General features: G+C 40.4%; 1 protein-coding gene across 2 annotated transcripts in view; it reads left to right on the forward strand.

Moving 5' to 3' along the window:
• Positions 1 to 22,858, forward strand: part of myo1ea (myosin IEa) — a 76,158-nt gene continuing 53,300 nt past the window's right edge. For both annotated transcript variants that reach the window (XM_084063252.1, XM_084063253.1), the window contains exons 1-3: positions 1 to 322; positions 20,876 to 21,019; positions 22,622 to 22,711. In XM_084063252.1, coding sequence (XP_083919378.1) covers positions 320 to 322; positions 20,876 to 21,019; positions 22,622 to 22,711 — 237 coding nt within the window. In that variant the 5' untranslated portion in view covers positions 1 to 319. The remainder of the gene's footprint in view (positions 323 to 20,875; positions 21,020 to 22,621; positions 22,712 to 22,858) is intronic.

Raw genomic sequence — 22,858 nt, forward strand, 5'->3', positions numbered from 1 at the left:
AGTCCTTTACCTTCTGTCACCAGTGTTCTTGTAGTTTCTATCGCCTCCAAGCCGAGGAGGAGCATCATCTGTGCGTTGTCCACTGTCCAGGGACAGGGAGACTACAAAGACATCTGCTTCTATGTGGATGATCTGTCCTTGTTTTTCGGGGGTAGTTTAGTTATACTACTGTGGCTTAGATGCTAAATAACGATACTTTTTCATGTAGTTGATAGGCTATATAACTATCATTCACACTGTTTTTTTTTAGGGGGGATAGAACGGGAGGACGAAAAAGGAATACTGTCTGCAACTGTTCTTTACAAAGAGGGGAGAGAGGATGGTAAGTGATGATGGGCTTTTATTCTTATTTTAAATTGTTCTCGTGTTCCTTGTTGTAGTCATTGAGTTATCACAAGTTGTCACATTTTAGATCATTCATCCTACCTTGTTTCCCCCTTTTTCTTCTTTCTCTCTCTCTCTCTGTGTTTCTCTCTCTATCTCTGTCTTTCTCTCTCTATCTCTCTGTTTCTCTCTCTCTCTCTCTCTCTCTCTCTCTCTCTCTCTCTCTCTCTCTCTCTCTCTCTCTCTCTCTCTCTCTGTTTTGTCAGTCCTGGATTTATGGACTTTTTGGATTTATGGACTTTTTACAGAGTAATTAGTAAATACTGACCCAAAAGGTCCTGGCTTTCACTTGCTTTCTGCCCTACAGAGATAATGAATGGCTTCCAGCCTCCAGGCAGATAGACATTTTGTCACCGAACATTATTATCAGACCCATGATGACATAAAGCCCTTTTTTAGAAGGAAAACCGGTTTGCCAGGACAGGAGACAGAATGTGCTGAGTGTGTGTGTATGTGTGCGTGTGTGTTACATGGAGACAGGTTTTCCTAGTTACTGAATACCATCCCTATAATGCAGACCTGCTTAGTTACGGAGGAGGCTGTGTGTCCTTATCCTTTTGTATTTTGCCAACAATTCCCCAAGCAAGTGTCTTTGTGCCAGAGTTCCCACCGTGGCTATCAGTTGCCATGTACAGTTGAATTGATTTGTATGAAAAATGGCCTAGAGCCTGTTAAGGTAAATTCCTTTTACATTTAATAAGGTGACTGGTTGAACAGTGACATATCTATTATTTATGGTTTTGAAGAGTTCATTTGATTTGTTTTTGTAAATTCAAAATGAAAAAGAAATTTCCTCATAAAAGAGGTTGTACTTTTAAAGATGGTGATGAGAATGTGAGCATCACATCACATCATTCCTTTTATGCTATAGTGATTCTATTTAATGTAGGCTACATCATCCCTTTCATTTCCGACCTATAAATATACAGGTAGGCCTAAAAACCTGCTATGCATTCTGGGTTCCTACTGTATGTGTGTCAGTAAACACTGTATGGAACCCATGGATCAGATTTCCCCCCCAGAGAACTTTAAGGAAGGTTTACATAATGCATAGTGCATTTACCATAACAGAGCACTTGAACTTCAGCTAATCTGAAATTCCGGCAACAGGGATGACCTAATCATATTGTACCTTGAAATGGCATCCATATATACTTTGCAACAGTGGTTCTCAAACGTTTTCATGTCAAGAACCCCCAAATGAATTAACGTTTTAGCAGTAGACCCCCATATGAAAGAAAAATGTGCCAGGGACCCTCATACAAGATTTGTGTGATAAAATCTTTCACATTCTTTCACGATTTAAAAAAAAAAACAGCAGGTCTATAAGCTCACAACACATCGAGCTTGTAGAAATAGCTGATGTATAGGGTTGAGGTGGTTAAACTGATTTTGATGCTATACTAAGTTAGCTGGGGATCCCCTGGGACCCCCTTGAGGACCCCTGTGGGTCCCTGGACCCCACTTTTAGAGTAACTGACTTAAATGTCAGTTTAGAAGATCACTGAGCAAGTCAACATTTTTGTTCATTACAGATATACAAAACTAGAATTAACTTGCTGTAAGATAAAACGCTTTAGTGGCAGGCACTACTTATTATGCTGCTCTAAGTCTGTTGAACTTGGGCATCTTATTATTTTGACTACTGCTTTGTAGGGGTATTTTCCTGACATGTGTGCCTAATTTCAGAGGATGTGACCAGGACTGGTTTTCTCCTTGTGAGGTAACTTTAATCACAGTAGAAAAACAGTCTAAAATCCTAGGCAATGACAGCGTTTTTGAACATAATAGTGTTTAAGGAGAAAATTAAATGTCTCAACTACGAAAGATGGACAGAGCCAGGTTTCAAGAACGGCTACGAGAACTCGAAGTGAAGTCAAAATAGTGTGGTCGTATTTCTCATAGGCTTTTTGAGGGCATGACCAAGCTCCATTACTACCCAGTGGTGGGAGAAGTAGTCAGATTGTTTTTCGTAAGTCAAAGTAGCAATACTACAATGTAGACATATTCTATTACAACTACTGTTTTACTTGAGAAAGAGTACAAAAGTATTGGCATCAAAATATGCTTAAAGTACCAAAAGTAAATACTCATACAGCACAAGTAGAATTGTCCCATTTCACAAGTTTTTCATAAGTTTTCAATATTTGTCAAATCTTTTGAAAATAGCATCGTGAGACGTTGTGAACTTGTAGATCTGCTATTTTCAAATAGCCTAAGTGTAAAATAGGGCTTAAGTGGTTAATATACTTTTTGAAATAATAATCTAAATCTAAAGTGACAGTTGTAAAGTTTTCAAATAATTCTAGTGGAGTAAAAAAAAATACAATATTTGCCTCGAGAGTTGTAGGGCAGTAGAAGGGTAAAGTATTGAAAAATGTAAATACTTAGTAGAGTACAGTAAAGTAAAAGTATATCAAAATTGTACTTGAGTACAGTACTTGAGTAAATGTACTTAGTGACTTCCCACCACTGCCATTAGTTGGCTAGAAAGGAAAAAAAAGAGCCGGTCGGTCTGTCACTCTTGACAGTCTAGAGTACCAGACAGTAGCGTTGCTCATAGGCTGCGTTTGTGCCAGATGCGGAATAGTAGGTCAGTATGACAGCATATGGTTTGCATTAGCTTCTCCTATGAGGAGGTGCATACTCGGTAACCCCCCCTCCCCTCATTTCAAAGCCTGTGTGTGCTCCATTTTCAAACCCATCACTGCTGAAGAGATCTGCTGTGGAATTCCAGCCCTCTCTCTCTCTTTCTCTCTCTCTCTCTCTCTCTCTCTCTCTCTCTCTCTCTCTCTCTCTCTCTCTCTCTCTCTCTCTCTCTCTCTCTCTCTGAAAACAGGGTGAACACCCATTCTGTGGGACCTGGGAAACTCGTTAAGCTTGTCACCGTGGTTCACTGAAACTCACACACTTCACTTGGTCAAACCCAACATGTCTTTTGGTCTCTATTGTAAAGCAGCATTTCTGCATTTTCACAAGTAGGCTTCTTGTAGGGCTGGGCAATTAACTGAAGATATTTTGAAAGTAACTGACATTTAGAACCAATAGACGACTTAATCTTACTCATGGAGGTTAATGAAATAATCGAGAAGCAAGTTTTTATATCTTACATATCAACAATTCGACACGAAAAAGTTCTAATAGACTTTTTTAAATAGATTAAATTGATTAGTCTGATTACTTAAGCCCTGTATTATACTTCATTGTACAATGACGGCGTTCAGAAATAGCTAAAATAACAAGCTCACAACGTGTCCAATCGTGATGCGTTGTTAGTTTATAGATCTGCTATTTGAAGAAAAACAAACCAAACTTTTATTAATTGTAATCGAGGCAAAAGTTATTAATATTTGTGATATTGATTTGAAGTCATATCGCCCAGCCCTAGCTTCTTGTGATTAAGGGATTTGTGAATGGTGAATCCTTCCACTGTTGCCTTGTACTAAATTCTGCCATTTAGTTACTTGAACTGTTTACTACTATCATTATACTTGAAAAACCTCCAAAATGTTCCAAATCATGATAATCTACAAACTCACAGTGCCTGACGATGTGACGCACTGTGAGCTTAGCTAGTAGATTGGCTATTTTCTCTATTTCTTAAGTGGTTAAAGCCTTTCTCTGATGAGGCTGCAAGTTCACTCTTGGTCTTTAGTCAGCAGTGTCCAGCTCCTCTGTCTAGACTCTTATCTCAACATTTTTGGGTCTGTATATATGTTTTAACCAGTCAACAAGCTCATAGTTTTAAGGTGTCATTTGGAACTCTATTTAATTACACGTCTTCCAGAAACATCAGCTGCAATTATGTTATGGCAGTAATCAAAATGTCCTTACATTTGTCTAAGAGTGCATGTACCGGTATGTGAATATCATAATATCACTTCTCTTAATAGACAAGTGGCTGTGCCATCAAGCAAAAAATTAACTTTCTTGTTTGTGTCTGGCTGTTTATTACCCAGCCATGGAAGTGCACTTCTGTTAGGTCACCACCATGCCCTGAATACCAGCAGTGATGAGAACTGCATTCCACTGCATGTTTTGCTATAAGTCCAGGTCTATAAAACTATTCATGGCATGAATTGCCAAGAGATGAAGCATCTTTGGCATGTTGGTGATGTCTTTGTCGAACGTAATTGTTACAGGTGCTGAAAAGCTGCAGGCTAATTTACCAGTTAAACTTTTAATTTATCTTTAGGGTTCGGCTTAGGGACAGGGTTAGGGTTTTTATGTTCTGTAGGTGAGGAGGCTGGTTGTCCATAAGACGGTCTGTCTGTGTGTTTGTCTGGAGCTAATCTCATAAACTGCTGGGACTGACCAGCGCCAAGTGTCTTGTGCATGATACCAATAGGCCAACTTACTACCTCCACTCATTTTGTTTTATATTCTTTTGAAATATTTAACTTACATTATTTATTTATTGGAACGTGTTGAAACTGTGCCCAAATTTGGATATGACTGATCTGATGTCATCAATACGCCAGAAAAGAACTATAAAAGCTTGGTGCATGTACCCTTATTCAAAAAGGGGTAGTGCATGCGCATTGCAATCCAAAGTCCAGGTGCTGGACAAACAACAGTTCAACAGAACAATAAATAAAGTCTGGAGCTGAGAACCGGTGTGCAGGCTTTATTTATTTTTGCACTGGCCCTACTATGGCCAGTGCCTAACAATGTCCCGCCGTTTCTCCAAATCTGGGCAAGACTGACGCCTTCATCAATATGATCATCAAAAATAAATAAATATATATGGTCCTTTCCCATTGTGGAGCCTGTCTTGTTCAATTATGCGTTATGCATAGGTTATGATGATACATTCTCATCTGTGGAAAGATCGCACAATATGCACTAATAAGCTAATGCCTTGTCAGACTTGTTTACTTTGCTTTACCTGTTCTCTCAGATCATGATGTAAAGGATTTCCTTTCATATTCATCTATTTACATGACTCCTTTCCTCCTCCACCAACATGGAAAGCTATTTAGGCTAGGCTGCTGCTGTGGAGTTCTCCTTATCTGTGTTAGTGTAATCTTGAGAGTGTACAAATGGAACCAGAGAGTCAATTTGATTCCATTTGTGAGTTCCATTAGAGTAAAATGAACACTCAGGATTTTATAGTGTAGTATCCCATCCTCATTCCACATCAGGTGATGGCACATCTGTGTCAATGGGACAGTGGGATCTCATTCTGTCCAGTGGAGGCCTCTCCTGTAGAGTCACTGTTGCTGTATCCTAGGTTACTATCGTCTTCTCACTGCTTCCCCTTCAGACAAACTCCGCTATTTTTAATGTCTGTCTTATGATTGTGTGACACTATTTTTTGAGTCATGATTATATTGACTCGTGCTCTTCTTTTAATAGCTGTCACCTGGGGGGAAAACACCTTTTTAGATGGTAAGCAATGAAAGTGGTCAAGCAGGCTTTACTACTTGAGAGACTGAAAGAGATAGGCCTGTATGGAGATATACTGTAACACCAATTTCAATTACTGTTGCCCAAAGACATGCTGTTTTTGCTGGACATTGCTACAGAGATAACACCCAGATCATCTCTGACATACTCTTCTGGTCTCGAGACTTCCATGTCCAAATAGAGGAAGAAGACCATTTTATCTTTATCTATTTTGATGCTATTGCCAGAGACACTGAACTCAAAGTGGAGGATCTGGCTAAAGCAATGTGAGATGAACCAGAGTGGCATGATTGTCTTTTTTATCTCGGCTGCGGTCGATGGATGATGATGATGAGAGGGCTTGTAATGGATTTCTGCTACTGCTGTGTGAAAGACATTTTTACCTGAGTACTTCATATCCACATCTTCCATGTGAATATTTGCTGTGATCTGTGGAAATGTAGGTTGTAGTTAGTATATTGGTTTTAATTCGCAACAGTCATTTTATGTTAGTCAGCCTATGCACAATGCTTTTTGGATCACCCAGTTGGAGACACCAGCAGAACCATGGCCATGTGTAGAGCAAGACCGATATATTGGTCTGTCCGAGATATCGGTCATTATTTGACTTTTTCGACAATTGGTATCTGCAATTATGCAGCCAAGTATCCCTATTTGTAACCACTTTCAACCTGGCGTCCTTATTTTAGGCAAAAATAATAAAATCTATAAAGCAAACTGCAGATCTACAAGCTCACAGCGATATGGCATGATGTGACGCGTTGTATGCTTTAGATCGGCTATTTTTTAATAAGGTTTCAGCGGTTAATTAAAGTTAAATGTTCTTTTCACATATTGAAGTTTAATATACTTAATATAAAGCTATCTATCAATAAGTCATTTGTGTTTATTTGTATTCATTTGATTGCTCATAAGTTAAATGTTATAAAATAACACTTTCTTTTCCTTTTAACAAAATATCAGTCAAAACATCAGTAATAAGTGGTCTAGCTAGGACTCTCCAAAATTGGGATCGGCGTCGTACCCAAAAATCAGTCTAACCATGTGCACAGCTCTGGACAACAACTGAGTCATTGGTATTTTCAAAGTCTTATCAGCTGCCCCCAGTTCTGTGTAGAAGACAGACATGAGCTGAATCACTGGAAACAAAAAGTAAAACACATGCTTTCGACAATGCCCATTAGTTTAATAGCCATGTCTTTGCTTTGCCGGCTGGCTTTGCATAAATGGACAAATCTCAGGCAGCACTGTGATGGATATGGCATGAGTTCATGCTTTATCACGGTAGAATAGATTCAAACTGCAATACGATTGTATTAAAAGTAGCCTATACTTGAATCCATATCACATGGAATAAACCGTAAAACCATAGTGCATTTTTTTTGTACATGCTCATTATTTCCCTATGCTGTACACTTAAAGGGATAGTTCACCCCCCCAAAAAATGCTAAGCCAATAATTTGATGACCAGCGGACCGGTAGGCTGCGGTTCCGGTAGGAGACACAAAGGAGACTCTTTGTATAGGAAAAGAATTTGGGGGTGAACTAAGGCTTAAGCTCTATGCTTCATTGTATGACGATTCATGAATAGCAAAAATAGCCGATATACAAGCTCACGAGTCGCGATGCAATGCATTGTAATGTTGTAGATCGGTTAATTTTGCCTGCCCGAAATAATCACAATCACAATCCCCGAAGAAAGTAACAAACCTTTTTGGAAAGTTTGATTTGTGTTATAGCAAAGACTTTTAGAGGTACAGTAGCTACTAGCTACTGTGCAACAGTGTTATTCACTCTGTCGGGATTGCATTTTCCATGAGCTTAGCAGCTGTACCGCCCCAAAACAAATATTGGCTTGTGTATAATCAGCAGGTTTGGTTGCCTCTGTTTGCCAGCTGATAGTGTTGTTAGAGGTAGTTACTATTTCACTGTGTCACAAGAATAGTGCCTTCTAATTCTTAATTCTTTCACTGGTCCCATACAGTATAGATTCTGTACATTCTAATGAAAGGGCTGGACGATATGGACAAAATTAAATATCACAATCTGACCAAATTCCTCAATATCGATATTATGACGATAATACAAATGCTTTTTTATTTTTGCATTTCTTTACATTGCGTTGTGATGCAGCATGTTATGAGCTTGTTGATTGGCTATACTTTAAAATAATACAAATTAAGGCATAAGTGATTAAAAACACTTATGCCATATCACGATAATTACGATATATTATTATTATATTATTGATATATTGCCCAGGCCTAGTACCATTCATGTTTTGAGGACATGCTGAAAACAAATCAGTCACTTTGATCAAAGTAAAAAAAAACTCCAAAAGTGAGTTAGTTGACCGTACATAAACTAACGGTGGCCCAATGTGTTCCTAGAGGTACATAACATGTCTAGCTACATTTCTAGTGGCCAATCAGTATTTACAGGGCTGTTAAACTGACTCCCATTAGGACTAATTGGTGCTCAATGTAAACTGTGGAGTGGGGTTTTATGGTTCCTCTCTTCCCAGGTATCTGAGCATGGAGGAGGGAACCTTGCATACCCTCAAAGATCTGTTTACATAAGGTGAAAGCAATGCTTTCTTTGCTGTACATCACATGCATTATGCTTTTTCCTCTACATTGTCAACCTACAAAATGAAGGCTATGCTTTTACCGGGTTGGCATTATTTCATTAACGTAATAGCAAAATGGCCACTGTGTAAATATGGTGGCGAATACCCGTACCCGTTGTACCCTTTGTCAGAGTACCCGTTGCACCACTCTGTCTGTCTGTGTCCCTTATATGACCACAGAGAGCTCTGTATATGTCTGTCTGTCAGTCTGCCATTGTCAGTTTTATGCCCATATATGGATATCTTTATTGGTCTGTCCTTGTCCCTTTTTTGTCCTTTATATGGAGATCCCTGATGTCAACTGGATCTCCATATATGCCCATATATGGGCACATGGGCCAGATCCGGGGTTCTGGACAATCGCCTATCCGACGGACCTCACGGCAGTCGGCAGGCACCACTTTTTGCTGGGTCTCGAGATACGCAGAGAACAGATATGCATGCAGATACACACGCAGATATTTTATAGATATAGATTCAGGTACTTACTGAATAAAAAATAAATTCATCCTTTTTCAAACTGTATCCTGAGGGTTTCAGGTAACATGAATAGGTTCAATGTCAACTTGTACTAAATCATTCATTGTCATAAACTAGTCTGCCTGTAACCACTTTCTTTTAAATCCACATCAGATTAAAGCCTGGCTATTTTTAGATCCTGGATGTTGCAAAGGTTCTTGGCGCATTCTCCTGAATTGGTCTTGCGCCAGTGTTTTCAGGCACTGCAGTGTATACAAAAGGCAATCTCCAATTAGTTTAAAGCAGAGGTTTTCAACAGGTGGTCCGTGGACCTGGATCCCTGAGAGTATTGCATGTGGTCCCTGAACATGTTGCAATTTGTTTTTTTCTTCTTGTTCCATGGAACAGTGCATATTATTGACCTGGTAATCTCTCAAGAACAGATTCTGCTCTGCGTTTGACCCATGATGACACGTCAATGTTGTCAGTTACTGGGAAGTCGGAGGTCAAGAAATTCAACAGAAAAGGGAGTCAGAATCTCAAGAAGGGGAAGTGTACCGGATTATTATTAGGAAATGTGGCCATATAATTGCATGTGTCTGTGTAGTCCATGGACCATTGGTTAAGAACAGTGGGATGTACAGTATAGACATGGGACTTGCAAGTGTTACCAAAGCACTAATCTTAGTTCATATCCCGATTCCCCACCCAACACAACAGTGGTCCCCAGGTTGATTCTTAGTCAGGGTGGTGGTCCCTGGTTCACAATCAGTTGAAAACCCCTGGTTTAAAGCACTTGTCTCAATTCCCACAATAAAAAAACTTGTCCCCCCCAAAAAAAACTTACGGCACTCCCTGTCCAAGTCTTCAGTGCATAGAAATGGTCCACCCCAGACTCCTTTAACACACTGTAAACCACTTCAGCCTGTATACTTTGTTGTATGGCCAATGGAGAAAATAACCTCTCTACAAGCTCACAACACGTCATGACACAACGTGTTGTGAGCCAGTAGATCTGATATTTTTACTATTTTAGAAAAAATTGACTTTTTATTTAATCTCTTAATCATTATTTTATTTATATTTGTATGCATTTTCGTTTCTATTAATTGCCTCTATTGTGCTGCATTGAGACCTGTTCTTTTTGGGGCTCTGAGTTCTGTTTTTCATAAAGTGTGTTTTAATGGGCCAATTAGTTCAGACCATAAGCCATGACTGCTGCTGGGACAAAAAAAAACCTCACTAATTCAGCTGGAAGTTGTCTAGGAAGTATATAGTCCTAGCTGTAGCCAGCCCTATAGGCTTGACTTTTGCGATTGACTTCTCCCGTGACCATGGGAGAAAGAGTTCCTACTCAAAACCTCTTGGTTTTGTAACCAGAGGTTTCTCACAGCCCTCAACAGGTAGACAACAAACCAATATGTTATAGTAGCATCATACAGATGGATGCTGATCAAGCCAAATCAATTTACTTTGGACAGAAGAACAAATGTTAATTTTTGTTTTGGAAAATTACACCTAGAATGACATGCCCGAAATATGGACGCCAAGTTGAAAGTGGTTTAAGGTTTTAGAATGAGAAATTTCCTTTTGAAAGACATATACTTTTGAATACAAAAGGACAATTTCAGACTGGATAAGTAATCTATAATTGACACCCTCATAAGAAGATTAAAGTATTTGTATTCACTTCAGACATCAAAGTCTGGTTATGATCTGAGTAATTTGAAACATGAGCCAACATCTCCTTTGTGGCACAGAACAACATAGATGAATGAATGAGCACCCAGTGCTGCATTTTGGTTTATTTACGTTTCAGTCAGCAAGAGAAATACTTGACCTTTAAATTACTGCCCATTGTGATGCCTTCCTGGTCTATAGGTGTCCATGTGTCTTTCACCTTAAACCCCGGTGAAGAACAGTCATTTATTTATTTTATTTATTTAATTTGATTATCCAGAAACCGTTTGAATTCAGTATTTGACAATTGTATTTTCATAAGGATTGCCTGTTATGTGTTACTGCTCAGAAAGGTCGAAGAATGCAGACTGAGATTGTTAAAACTCCCCCTTCTCAATTTACACAAGGCCATTATGTCCTCTGTCTCTCTGGGGAGTACATATGTGCCCTGCCCTGCCTTGAAGGCCCGGCACTACCTCACCAGGACCTCAGAACAGACACTAGTGGTAGTGCTTGTGGTGTAAAATCCTATGAAAACGATATCTCTATTCTCATTTGTATTACCATATGCCTTCAGCTGTCTATATCTCAAATATCTCAGATGAGTCACAGTGTAAGAAGCTGCATGGGCAGGTAACTGGATTACAATGCCTGCTTGCCATGCATTATTGATGACGGTGCCCCAATTACACAAGAGTGACCACAGTCAATTTATGAAAAGCAAGAGAGACGGAGTGAGACTTGAGTTGACAGAGTTGGTTCAGTGTCCATTTGCATTCAACACCGCCCTGTGCAGGTGTTTATGGCTCTCAGAAAAACAGTCAAAGGCTTTCGTCAATGCAACTCATATTTCCATTCCCATGATCTGACGGTAGCTAGCAAGCACTGTTTCCACTGGCTTTGACTCACTGTCTCTTCATTATTGGCAAGTTATTATTGCCTGGTTATGCAACGCAGGCCAGGTCAGAGCTGTTTTGACTGTGGTGAGACACTCATTAGTCTTGGTGAGTTTTCTGAGGCTTGGCGTTAGATGACTGGCACTGCTTCATGCTGCAGAGGTCCTAGGTGCCCATGCACCCAGGCCAGTGTATGGCCTGCCATGGTGGCCTGGTCTAGTGAGGGCCCAGTACCATCTGGAAGTTTCCAGAAGAGGTTGGTGTACGTATCTGTGACCCTAATGAATATCCCATTCCTCAGAAGTCTGATTCTGGCACAGTGTGGTGTTCACACTGTGGGTCAGCGTACCACCACCACCACCACCCACTCTCTGTAAGCTTCTGGGACACCTCTGGTCTGACTCATCTACTGAGATTGTTCTTTCTCTCTGTATCCCTCTGTCTCTTTCTGGTTGTTTTGCTTTCATGTTGACCTGCCAAGATGAAGGGCCAAGTATCACAGTCAGTCCTTTAGCTCTTTCTGGCTCAAATCTACTACTCGATGAGTGGTTTAAAGGACATTGCCAGTCTAATTCTTACTTCTAGCCATTTGCAGAGATTGCCCCTGTCTTCAGCAATTGTTTGTGGACATAAGCATAAGCAGTGTATGCTTTGGTAGATCCCAGCCTACATTTTTTTTTTTTTTTTTTAAACTTTGTCTTGAACTTTTGTTTTGTCACACAGACAAAACAAAAGTTCAAAAAGGACATTACAATAAGGAAAACAAAAAACAGAACGAAAGAAAAAGACATAACAGTAAAAAAGAAAAGCAATTCAAAAAAGAAAAGAAAGGGACAATACAGGGGGGGGGGGGGTATACACTATTCATTTACTCTTATACATATGCCATTTCTCCCAACGTTTCTCAAAAATCTCTGCCTTAATCCTTAAATTATAAGTCATTTTTTCCATAAGACATATTTCTTCAATAACATCACACCAATGTTCCTCTCTAGGAGGGTCTGTTTTCAGCCATTTCCTTGTGATGGCTTTTTTAGCTGCCAGTGTCAAGATTTTGAACAGGTAAACGTCCTCGTGTCCTATTATGTCATCTGGTGTCAAACCGAGATACAAAATCCGGGGATCACAGACAATCTTGTAGCCCATTACTGCCTCCAAAACCCGGAGAACACTGCCCCAGAATGACTGTATTTTCTTACATGACCAGAAAATGTGTGAATGATTGGCGTTCGGATGCCCACACTCTCTCCAACAAAACTGCTGTTTACTCAGTTGTTTGCTTTTGATTTTAGGTGTAATGAAAAAGCGTATTAAATTCTTCCACCCAAATTCCCTCCATTGCTTAGAGTTTGTTGAAGATTGTTGCGTGGAACACATGAAACGCCACTCACTCTCAGACACCTCAATATTAAATTCAGATTCCCATTTAGATTTCACATACATTGTATTTCTTCCATGTTGCTTCTGCAAGCCTCTATACAGTTTGGAAACAATCCTTGAAGGTGTTTGTTTATATGCACCTGTCAAAACACCAATCACTTCATTTCCTTCCACTGATATCTCCTTTTTAATTTCTGTGTCATAAAAATGTCTTAGCTGAAAAAATCTGAACATGTCACCATTTTCCAAGTCAAACTCCCTCTTGAGTTGATCAAACGATTTGTCCCAGCCTACATTTTAAATGTCATTCACTGCAATTCATGTTGAAACAGTGTGGGAAAACATGATAGTTTAAATAAGCTTAGTATAGGTAATTCACCCCTTTGAAAGTCAGTACACACTGTTTATATTATCTAATAATTACTGTATTACTCTTCTCTAATACAATGGCTGCCATTGCTATGTATCGTAGTACCCAACGCCTTTATTTCTACCTTGTCCACAGCAATGCCTGGCCGTCTGTCTGTTTGTCTGGTAGCAAAGTAAACTATAGTTAGACCGGATTGGCAGATTTTCATGAAACTGGTGGGAATGATCTGTAGGTGGTCCCAAACAGATGGTTACCTTTCAGGTCGAAAAGATTAAGGTAATAAGAACAGTGTAAGTAAAGGATGGGCCAAATGTTCATACAACTTATTTGGAATCCATGATGATCAATCCTCGACATGTTTTACTTTTATGTAAAAAATGTCAAGGTTACAACCAAGGTCAAGGTCAGAATGGCATAGTGGTCATAGCTTGGGATGAGAGAGATGTAGAACAAGAGAATTGGGGGCAGGCAGGGTTTGCACCTCCTGAGCCATATTTAAACTGCATATTATTGTTTATTTGACCACTAGTTGCTCATTCAGGGAGTAGAAGAGGAGCTAAATGCTAATCTTGGGATCTGGGCATCTTGAGTGAGACTGGGATGTCATCTGATTTGATAGAAAGCAGGGTGGTGTGGCAGTGAATAAACCCTCTATTGTTTTCCAGCATGATAATCATTTATCACCTTGAGGACAAACATGTTTGTTTTTGTTTTTATGGCATGGCTCTGCAAAAGGCTAGCTGTGTGTGTGTGTGTGTGTGTGTGTGTGTGTGTGTGTGTGTGTGTGTGTGTGTGTGTGTGTGTGTGTGTGTGTGTGTGTGTGTGTGTGTGTGTGTGTGTGTGTGTGTGTGTGTGTGTGTGTGTGTGTGTGTGTGTGTGTGTGTGTGTGCGTTTGTCCAGAGCTAATCTTGCAAAACGCTGGACCGGTCAACGTCAAACTTTGTATGTATGCTGCCAAAAGGCCACACACTCATTTTTAATATTTATTTAAATAGTATTCAATGGGGCTCTGATCGGGGTTGAAACCTTGGCCAAATTTGGAGTCATATACCTCATAGATATGTTATAGACGACTGGTGTTTTAGATGACTGACGTCAGCAGAGACTTGCCACATGAAGACTGAGATCCACATTGTTCCTTCATCTCTTTTTATGGAAGTGAAGTATATAGGGGTTAAGTGGGTAAACATAGTTGTAACAGCGTGAGTACTGAAGACTTGTGCTGCTGACTTATTACTGCTGCCTGCTACTCGTTTTGGAGGGAGAGGAATTCATTCTCATGGCTTCTATCCAGCTTTGCCACAGAGGACGGCCCAGAAACATAGTCTCAACACATGGTCGGCTGTGTGTCAAATCTAGGGTTGGAAAAGGAGAAACAGCATGAAAGAGAAATGGGGGGAAAAGTGCCGCTTATGATACTGAATCAAACCCAGCCATTTCCTGTGCCCAGATCTCAGCTCTGCGCAGCACTCTCCATATATGGTAATGGTATTTTCATGAAGGGAAAGCCTGGTCTTATGGATCCATGGACTGGGTGCACAAATTCCTCTGGATTCACTTCTGTGAATGTTTTGGTCACATTGCGTGATGGTAACATCGCGATTCTTTTTAACCTTTTTTCCTCAGAGGGAAAACAAAAGCAAAACAAATGTGTGCTCTATTCTTTAATGTGTCTTTCATGTCTCTAGTCGTGTTACTGGCGTTTGAAACTTAACCTTTTAACTTAAAATGTATTTTTTACGTAGCCTACATTGCATTTTTATGCGATAGAACATCAACTGTCTCTCGTTGCTTAGTCTTAGTCTCTGTAATGTTGCTAAACAGTGCTCATTGCTCAGAGAGGCAAGTCTTTGGTTCCATGGTGATGCTGCTATGATAACAGACTCCAGTCCTCCCATTTATCTCTCAGGGGAGTGCGTGTGTGTGCGAGAGAGAGAGAGAGAGAGAGAGAGAGAGAGAGAGACCGCGTGTGTGTTTTGCTTGTGTTTGCTTTTCTGTGCGCGTGTGTGTCTTTATGCTTGCACAGACATTAGTGTGCATTTTCAGAGACCAGGAGCATAGACCTAAGTCAGCCTTTCTTCCATTTTTCAAGACAATCACTTAGCATCTCCTTGTCGCTCCTTAATAACTGAGCATTATGTTCTCCTGGTGGAAACTCCTCGCTGCTGTCATTTGAAAAGAAGTCATTGGACACGCCATGTGAATCAGAGGAAGCACATGGGAGTCTACACCCTCCCCAGACCCAACAATAGGGCTGGTTGGCAGCGAAAGGGACTGCAGTGCAGTGAGTTCACACAGGGATTTTGGCAACGGCTAAATTGGGGAGAAGATGTCATTGAAAACTACTTGGACGTGCAGACCCTACCCACATAACATCTCTTGTTCTTATTCTCTCTGTTTCTGAGACATGCTGAATCGTTATTTAATTTCTACCGTGACCTTGATTGTGACCTTTTACACTTGACCCTTTCAACCCAAACAACCGAAACCTAATCATCTCTTTGGGCTAGCCTTCTGATAAGCAAATGTATTGAAAACCCAACCATCCTTTCTCAAGTTTTGTTGTTCACGGTCACTCTCAGACAGGACTGATTGCCACACATACAGTACATGCGGGCAGGGTCAAATTTGTCAGTCAGAGGCAGGATATTTTGCACTGACTGATGTCAAAGCTAAAGAAAGCATCGGTCTTAAAGGAGAAATGTGCCCCAAACTTTTTAAGACGATATTTCATTTCATTCATTCATCCACTTTCAGTTTAAAATGTTATTATTATTATTTGTTTGCAAAAACAGCAGATCTACAAGCTCACATTGCGTGCCATCGCGACCTGTTATGAGCTTGTAGATTGGTTATTTTTGCTACTTTTGGCCAACACTATTGTATGACAAAGTAGGGCATTCATTTACGAAACATAAAAAGGTGAAATATGGAGATGAAAGGTTTCTGCCCGACAGCGACGCTGTCTTAAACTTAAACATCTCTAACCTGCTGCCTAAACACCACCATTTTAACTTTATGCCTAAACTCATTAATATCTAACCTAATGCCTTTTTTTCCTTTTCTTTTAAAAAAATGTTTTAGTCGTTATGCCAATTGATTCCTCCCCACACACATGTGTGTGTTGTCACTGCTGTTGTATCCTACTGACTCACCTGCCAGTGAGGAGCCCTCACTGGGAGGACGTAGAGCCTTTGTGCTACTCCTCCCGCCTAACACTCCCCGCTGACAGGTGCTGTTCCAGCCCCTACGAGTGCCTGCAATGACCAATATCACGGATTCGAACACACAACCTCCGTGGTGGTGGGCATGGACTTTTTTCCACTGCACCACTCAAGCGCCCCCTAAACAACCCTTTTAACCACATACCTAAACATCTCTAACCTAATGCCTATACACAACCATTTTAATGTTGGGTTGACACTTCTCACCTCTGGTGAGAAGTATCATGGGAAGGAATGATTGCCGGTTCAGGAGCCACTACCTAATTATTAATGTAAGCTACTGTACCTAACAAGCATTCTGTACTGTAATGCCTTGTTATTAGGTAACTGTATACACATTACAATTCAATACTTTCAATACAATTCCACAGTATTATTACTGATCCAATACATTAATTTAGTCACTGTGAACGTGTATTGCATGTATTGTTTGGTTTTGAAACTCAATCATTTAAGGTTCGAGAAGGGAGTTTGTGACCAGAAGGTTGCCAGTTCCAGCCTCCTGGCTGACTGAACGGAGTATGGCATTTTACAATAATCAGTTATAATAAGGGGGGGGGGGGGAATATCCAATCTAAGCTTGTAGATCTGTTTTTGAAAAATGATAATTGTTTGCAAATGTTGAGAAAACAAAACAAAACAGAAGAAGACTGTGGTTGCATCAAGGCATCTCCCAGGCGTCAATGTGTATGTCACCCTCCCTGTCCCCTGCTGCTCCACCCCTAGGACATTGGTGTCAGTAATAAAGTGCTCTCCGGCTACTTGACTGGTTAAATAAGGGTTAAGACAAAACAAAACAACCTCCCATGTTTCCGGCTTACAACCTCTCCCTCTTGAATCACAAGCGGAGCAGGGAGAGGGTGTATTTAGCGTGCCCAAAATGTTTTCGTTTGGTAGTCGGCCCCGATGCTTGCTTCACTTTTGTTATTTGAATAAACGGTTTCATCCAAGAAAGGGCTGGCTGTAATAAGGAAGTGCCGGGGGATGGTATGAACTGTTAACCGCCTAAAAATAAAGAAAACACCAGAGAGAATTGGTGAAATATAGTACAGTTCTAGCTGTTTGTTGGTGGGATATAGGGTGCAGAATTCTGGCATAGTTAGATTAAGTCAGTTCCTCAGAGGATAAGTAAACATCAACCACTTAAAACCCCCCAGGGGTTTATACTAGGCCCTTCCTTTTTCCCACCAAAATATCAATGCTGATTAACGTGTCGCATTTTGTGATCATATGTTGTGTGCTTGTAGATCTGCTATTTTTGACAAAGGTTTGCCCCCAGTGAGACGCTAGGGTTCATGTGGTTAATTAACACAAAGCATTTCTGAAGGATTACATGGTAAGGATTTGTATGCTATTGGAATGGGGTTATTATTTTATATCCCTTCTACAGAATTCCAAGCATTGATGTAATGTAATCTAAGGCACATGGTGAAGCAACAACCTATAAAGTCAGAATTGTTGTTTTAATAATAGTATTTCATTGAAGGTTAAGATGTGAAACAAATAAAATAAAAAAAAATCGAATCATGTGGATCTCATGATCTGCATAAGAAGGATGAGGCTGCAATGTGGATCTTGGACTTCATGTGACCAGCCTGTGATGTCAGTCATCTATGACACATCTATGCCACATAGACTTCTAAAGTTAAATATTTCAAAAAGTATAAAACATGTGAAAAGAAAAACAAAGTTTGGTGCTGATTGGTCCAGCAGTTTGCGAGATTAGCTCTGGAAGCACTGCTTCAGAACCATGCCGTATGCATTGTAAATCCTCTAGTCAGAATTTTGTTTTAGCAAGACCTTCATCTTCTCACTACCTTATCACTTGGTATTTTAGTATATCTGTGTGTGGGTGTGTGGGGGTGTGTGGGGGTGGGTGGGTGTGGGGGTGTGTGTGTGTGCGCCTGCGTGCGTGTGTAACTACTGATTCTTGATATCCCTCCAAATGTTCTTCCATCGTCTTAATTCATTCATTGTATTGTAGGAGGTTGGAGTTTGAGAATGACATCAACTTGTAATGCACATTCACACTGACAAGTAAAAGGAAAAAAACATCCCTCATCTGGGCCAAAAAGAGTTGTACAACATAATGGGTTCCACCTGGAAAAATAAGTAAGCAATTATTGTCTGCTTGCCTCCTGAGTGAAAATGCCCATACAATTAGCCTGAGAAGCAATTAACATTCTTTACCATGTCACAGGCTATGACTGAGTCTATAAAGTGAGTGGTTTGTGAAGAAAACACACACACACACACGCTTGAGAATATTACGGCCTCATTGGTGGAGCAAATGGGACTCCTTGATTTTCTACACATTAATTACTGTTGGCTTGGCATCAACAGGGCTACTTTTGCACTGTAATATTGCTTAATGTTCCTACAATATCATTATGGTTTTGCCCTTTGCTGTTTTGGTTTACTGACTCATGTGTAAAGACTACTGTGTTCTTTGGTTTTAATCACACTTTTTAATTTGTGGAGTGATCGTTACCACTTAATGACTCACGGCTATGATAGCCTTTAGGAATTTGAGCTGTGGATAATTTCTAACGTTGCGATCTGTAAGACTTCTCCGGTCTCAGCATCTTCAAAAGCCTCTGTGGTAAAGTCCACACAGCTATTAAAACACATCATAGTCAAAAAAGTATTTCCATATATTTTTTGTTGTTGCTTTTGTTACAGGTCAATTTAGAACCCCAAGTTTTATTATTATTATTCAATACCGTAAGTCTGTTGTCTCTTGTTGTCCAGGCTTCTGTGGCTGTTCTGATTTTGAACTTAATGTAACACACAAACGTGAGCACCTACCAGCTTCTCATGGCTTTGCTTGCACCCCTGGTTCCGACACTTGTCTTTGTTTGCGACGCTGTGGTCGTCATTTGCTATTGGTTGAGCGTTCAAATATAACACAACAGAACAAAACAAAACCTTCATTTTGACCACAGAATCACAAATTGTCCAGTTTTATTGCAGCTGGTGGAGAAACCTGTAGTGTGTTTTAACCATCTCTGTGCACAGTTTCCTGTCTCTCTACTCTGTCCTGTCTAAATAAAGTGAAACAACACAAAACAAAACAAGAAGAGACTTAATGTAGTAGAAATGCCATACATTTTTATAGATTGTAGTTAAACAAGAAAGCAGGGAATGTAGCATACCTTTTGTGTAGAGGTGTTTTATTGAATTAATATGTTATACTTCGTTGTGCAATGGTGTTACGCAGCAAAATAGCTGATCACGATGCAGTAACATTTTTTAAAATCTTCACCTACTCAGTGTAATGCAGTGGTTCTCAAACTTTTTCATGTCAAGGACTCCCAAAATGATACAGCATGTATTTGGCCGCGGACCCCCATCTCAAAATATTTTGTTCCAGGGACCCCAGAAACAAAGATTTGAGTTTTACAAAGATATACATATTCAAAGATTTCACACATTTTTCACGATTTTTCAAAAATAGCAGAGAGCAATGTATTTTTGAACAGCCAAAGTATAAAATATGGTTAAAGTGGTTGAAAGGATTGTGACGCTGTATTAACACATTATGCTGGGGGTACCCCCCCCCCCCCCCCCCCCCCCCAAGGACCCCTGGGGGAGCCCAGACCCCACTTTGAGAACCAATGGTATAAAGACTTGCCCAACATAGCGAGGCCAGGTTGAAACAAGTGCTAAAAATAAACTCTCATCTTCCTGGCTTGCTCACAGTCAGAGTCAGGGTGTCGAGAGTTAAATGACGTCATGTTTTTGTGTCCAGTGTTGACTAATGCTTTGGACCGGCCCTGTGCCTTTGATTGGTTCTCCAGCCAGGAGAAAGAGACTCACACCTCATCAGAACATTGTGCTCCGTTTAACACAGTAGCCAGATGACGTTGACTCACAGCTCATGATGATGAGTGACCTCAGCCCTCTGGTGCAGTGGTTCCCAAACAATGGGTCGGGACCCACTTTCGGGTCGCAGACCCATTTTTGTTGGGTCGCGCGTAATCCCTTTTTGTTTACATTTCTAGCAACATTTTTAGTCAAACATTTTTTTCCAGAAGAATTTCAGAAATGTATAATAAACGTATAGGTAAACACAGCTCGGCATCTGCTTGGCTGAGAGAAACGTGGGACGTTAACATTTTGTGAAAAACAGATGTGTTGCACAGCGTTAATTAGATGTACTCACCAGTTTCTTCTTAATTTATTTGCATGTGTTTTTAAAAATATGACCCATTCTGAACTGATCGTGCCGTCTCTGTAAGAGTCTCGATTAAGGCTGATTAACCACTTTCAACCTGGCATGCCTGTTGTCTGCAAAATTAGAGTTGTAAAATAATGCAAATCTATCATACAACACTAAGGTGTTTGTGGTGAAGTATACGTTAGCCTTTAGGCCATGCCATTGTACCATTGTGTTTGCATGTGAACTCACAGTTGTGTGTTATTGTGTTGTGTGTGTTTGCAGGGGAGCCGGGGCCACTACCGGTACCACTGGCAGAGTCACAATGTCAAACACAGCGGCGTGGACGACATGGTGCTGCTCACCAAGATCAACGAGGACGCCATCGTGGAAAACCTCAAGAAGAGATACATGGATGACTACATCTTTGTATCCTTTTCCTCACATTCCCACTAGTTCACACCCTGGCGAGGAATAGCTGAGTCCCGCCGCACTCACTGCTATTCCCAGAATAGCTGAATGGTCATTCACAGTGTCATCGTAGCTCTTGAGTAATAGACTAGTGTTTGAGGGAGTCTGGGCCATGTGCTGAGAGAGAGGGGGGGAAAAAAGACCCTTCTGTGTCACTGGCCGGACCCCTGACTCCCGATCCCCTCAGTACAGGCTGGAATGAATGCTAATCCCATTCGCTCTGTTTTGAACTCAGTAGGGCTGGGCAATTAAACGAAAACATATCGAAACCGATATTTAGAACCAACAACCGACTAAATCTTGCTCATGCAGGTGAATGGATTAACCGTGAAGCTGTAAAACATTTTTAAATACAATATATATATATTTCTTATCTTACATATCAACGAACAACATTCTAATATATTTTTTATAATCAACTAAATCGATTAGTCTGATTAACCACTTAATCCTGTGTTATACTTTGTTGCACAATGGTGGCGTACATTCACCGATCTACAAGCTGTAGTGTTGTGACCTTGTAGATCAGCTATCTTTGCTATTTATTTATTTTTTATATAATCTTGACGTCGGATCGTCCCGTCCCTAGATTTCAGCATGGGGCCATATGTAAGACTGGAGCACTCATTTTCCTCAACAACAGTGAGGTTTTCTTTAAAATTACGTCACTGACTGTGTCTCTGTCATTCACACATACAATATCTCATGACTGGGTGATTGTAGAATAGACAGAGAAATGTATAGAGGTGTAGAGCATTGCCTCAATGCCATCTGTTTTCTTTCAGCATTTTTCTGAATTATGAGTTTAATGAACACAGGCAGCTTCAGACTTGAGCACTGACTGAGTCAATCCTTTGACTGCTGCGGGCAGCAAATTGCAATAACACCAGTCTCCCTCCAACCACAAATGTATTGGCCTGTGGGTCAATGCAGGGAACCCTCAATACCAGCTTTATTTGATGCGAGGAGCAGCTTTTCGGGCTGCAAGGACACAGGCCCTCCACTATTACGTACTGTGTCTGTGACACATAAACACTGGATCTTTATAAGGCTCTGGTCCAATCATGAAAACATTACACACATACTGTAGCCACTGCTGTGACGTCATGGTCCAAATGATCACGGCTTAGGTAATTTCTTTCCCCCCATCCACTGTAATCATTTCTACGGGAAACACAACACAGTCTTGTAGAAGTTATGAAACTGTAGAAGTTGGTCTCTCAGTTAAGTTAATTGTAGAAGGATTACAACATGGAAGGTATTTGTTTCGGTTGCCTTGATAATCATGGGTCTTTTTAGAGCACTGTTTCTCAGTGTGGGGTCCGGGGACCACCATGGGTCCAGATGGACCCATATGGGTCTGTAACTCTGTACAAACAGAACTTTTTTTACAGGATTTTACAGTGTTGATTGAGGTCCCAGAGTGTATTATATCATTATTGGGGGTTGTATTATATCAAATGGGAGTCCTTGAAATGAAAAAAAAAAAGCTTGTGATTTTACTTCTGTGGTGTTTTCTGTGTTCTTTGTGCTGTGGTCCTTAATATATAACTTCCTCAGACATACATCGGCCCTGTGCTCATCTCTGTCAATCCCTTCAAGCAGATGCCATACTTTGGTGACAAGGAAATTGAGATGTATCAAGGCGCGGTGAGTAGAAACCTTTCGTCTAAAGCCTAATTTAGAATTTAGATGTTGCACGACGCCGTCACTTGCCGAAAAAAAATAACTGATCTTCAAGCTAACAACACGTCGCACTGGAAGATCAGTTCTTGATTGCAAGTGACAGCAGAGTGC

Source organism: Gymnoscopelus microlampas (assembly GCF_963454915.1).
Source record: "Gymnoscopelus microlampas genome assembly, chromosome: 1".
Classification (NCBI taxonomy): Eukaryota; Metazoa; Chordata; class Actinopteri; order Myctophiformes; family Myctophidae; genus Gymnoscopelus; species Gymnoscopelus microlampas.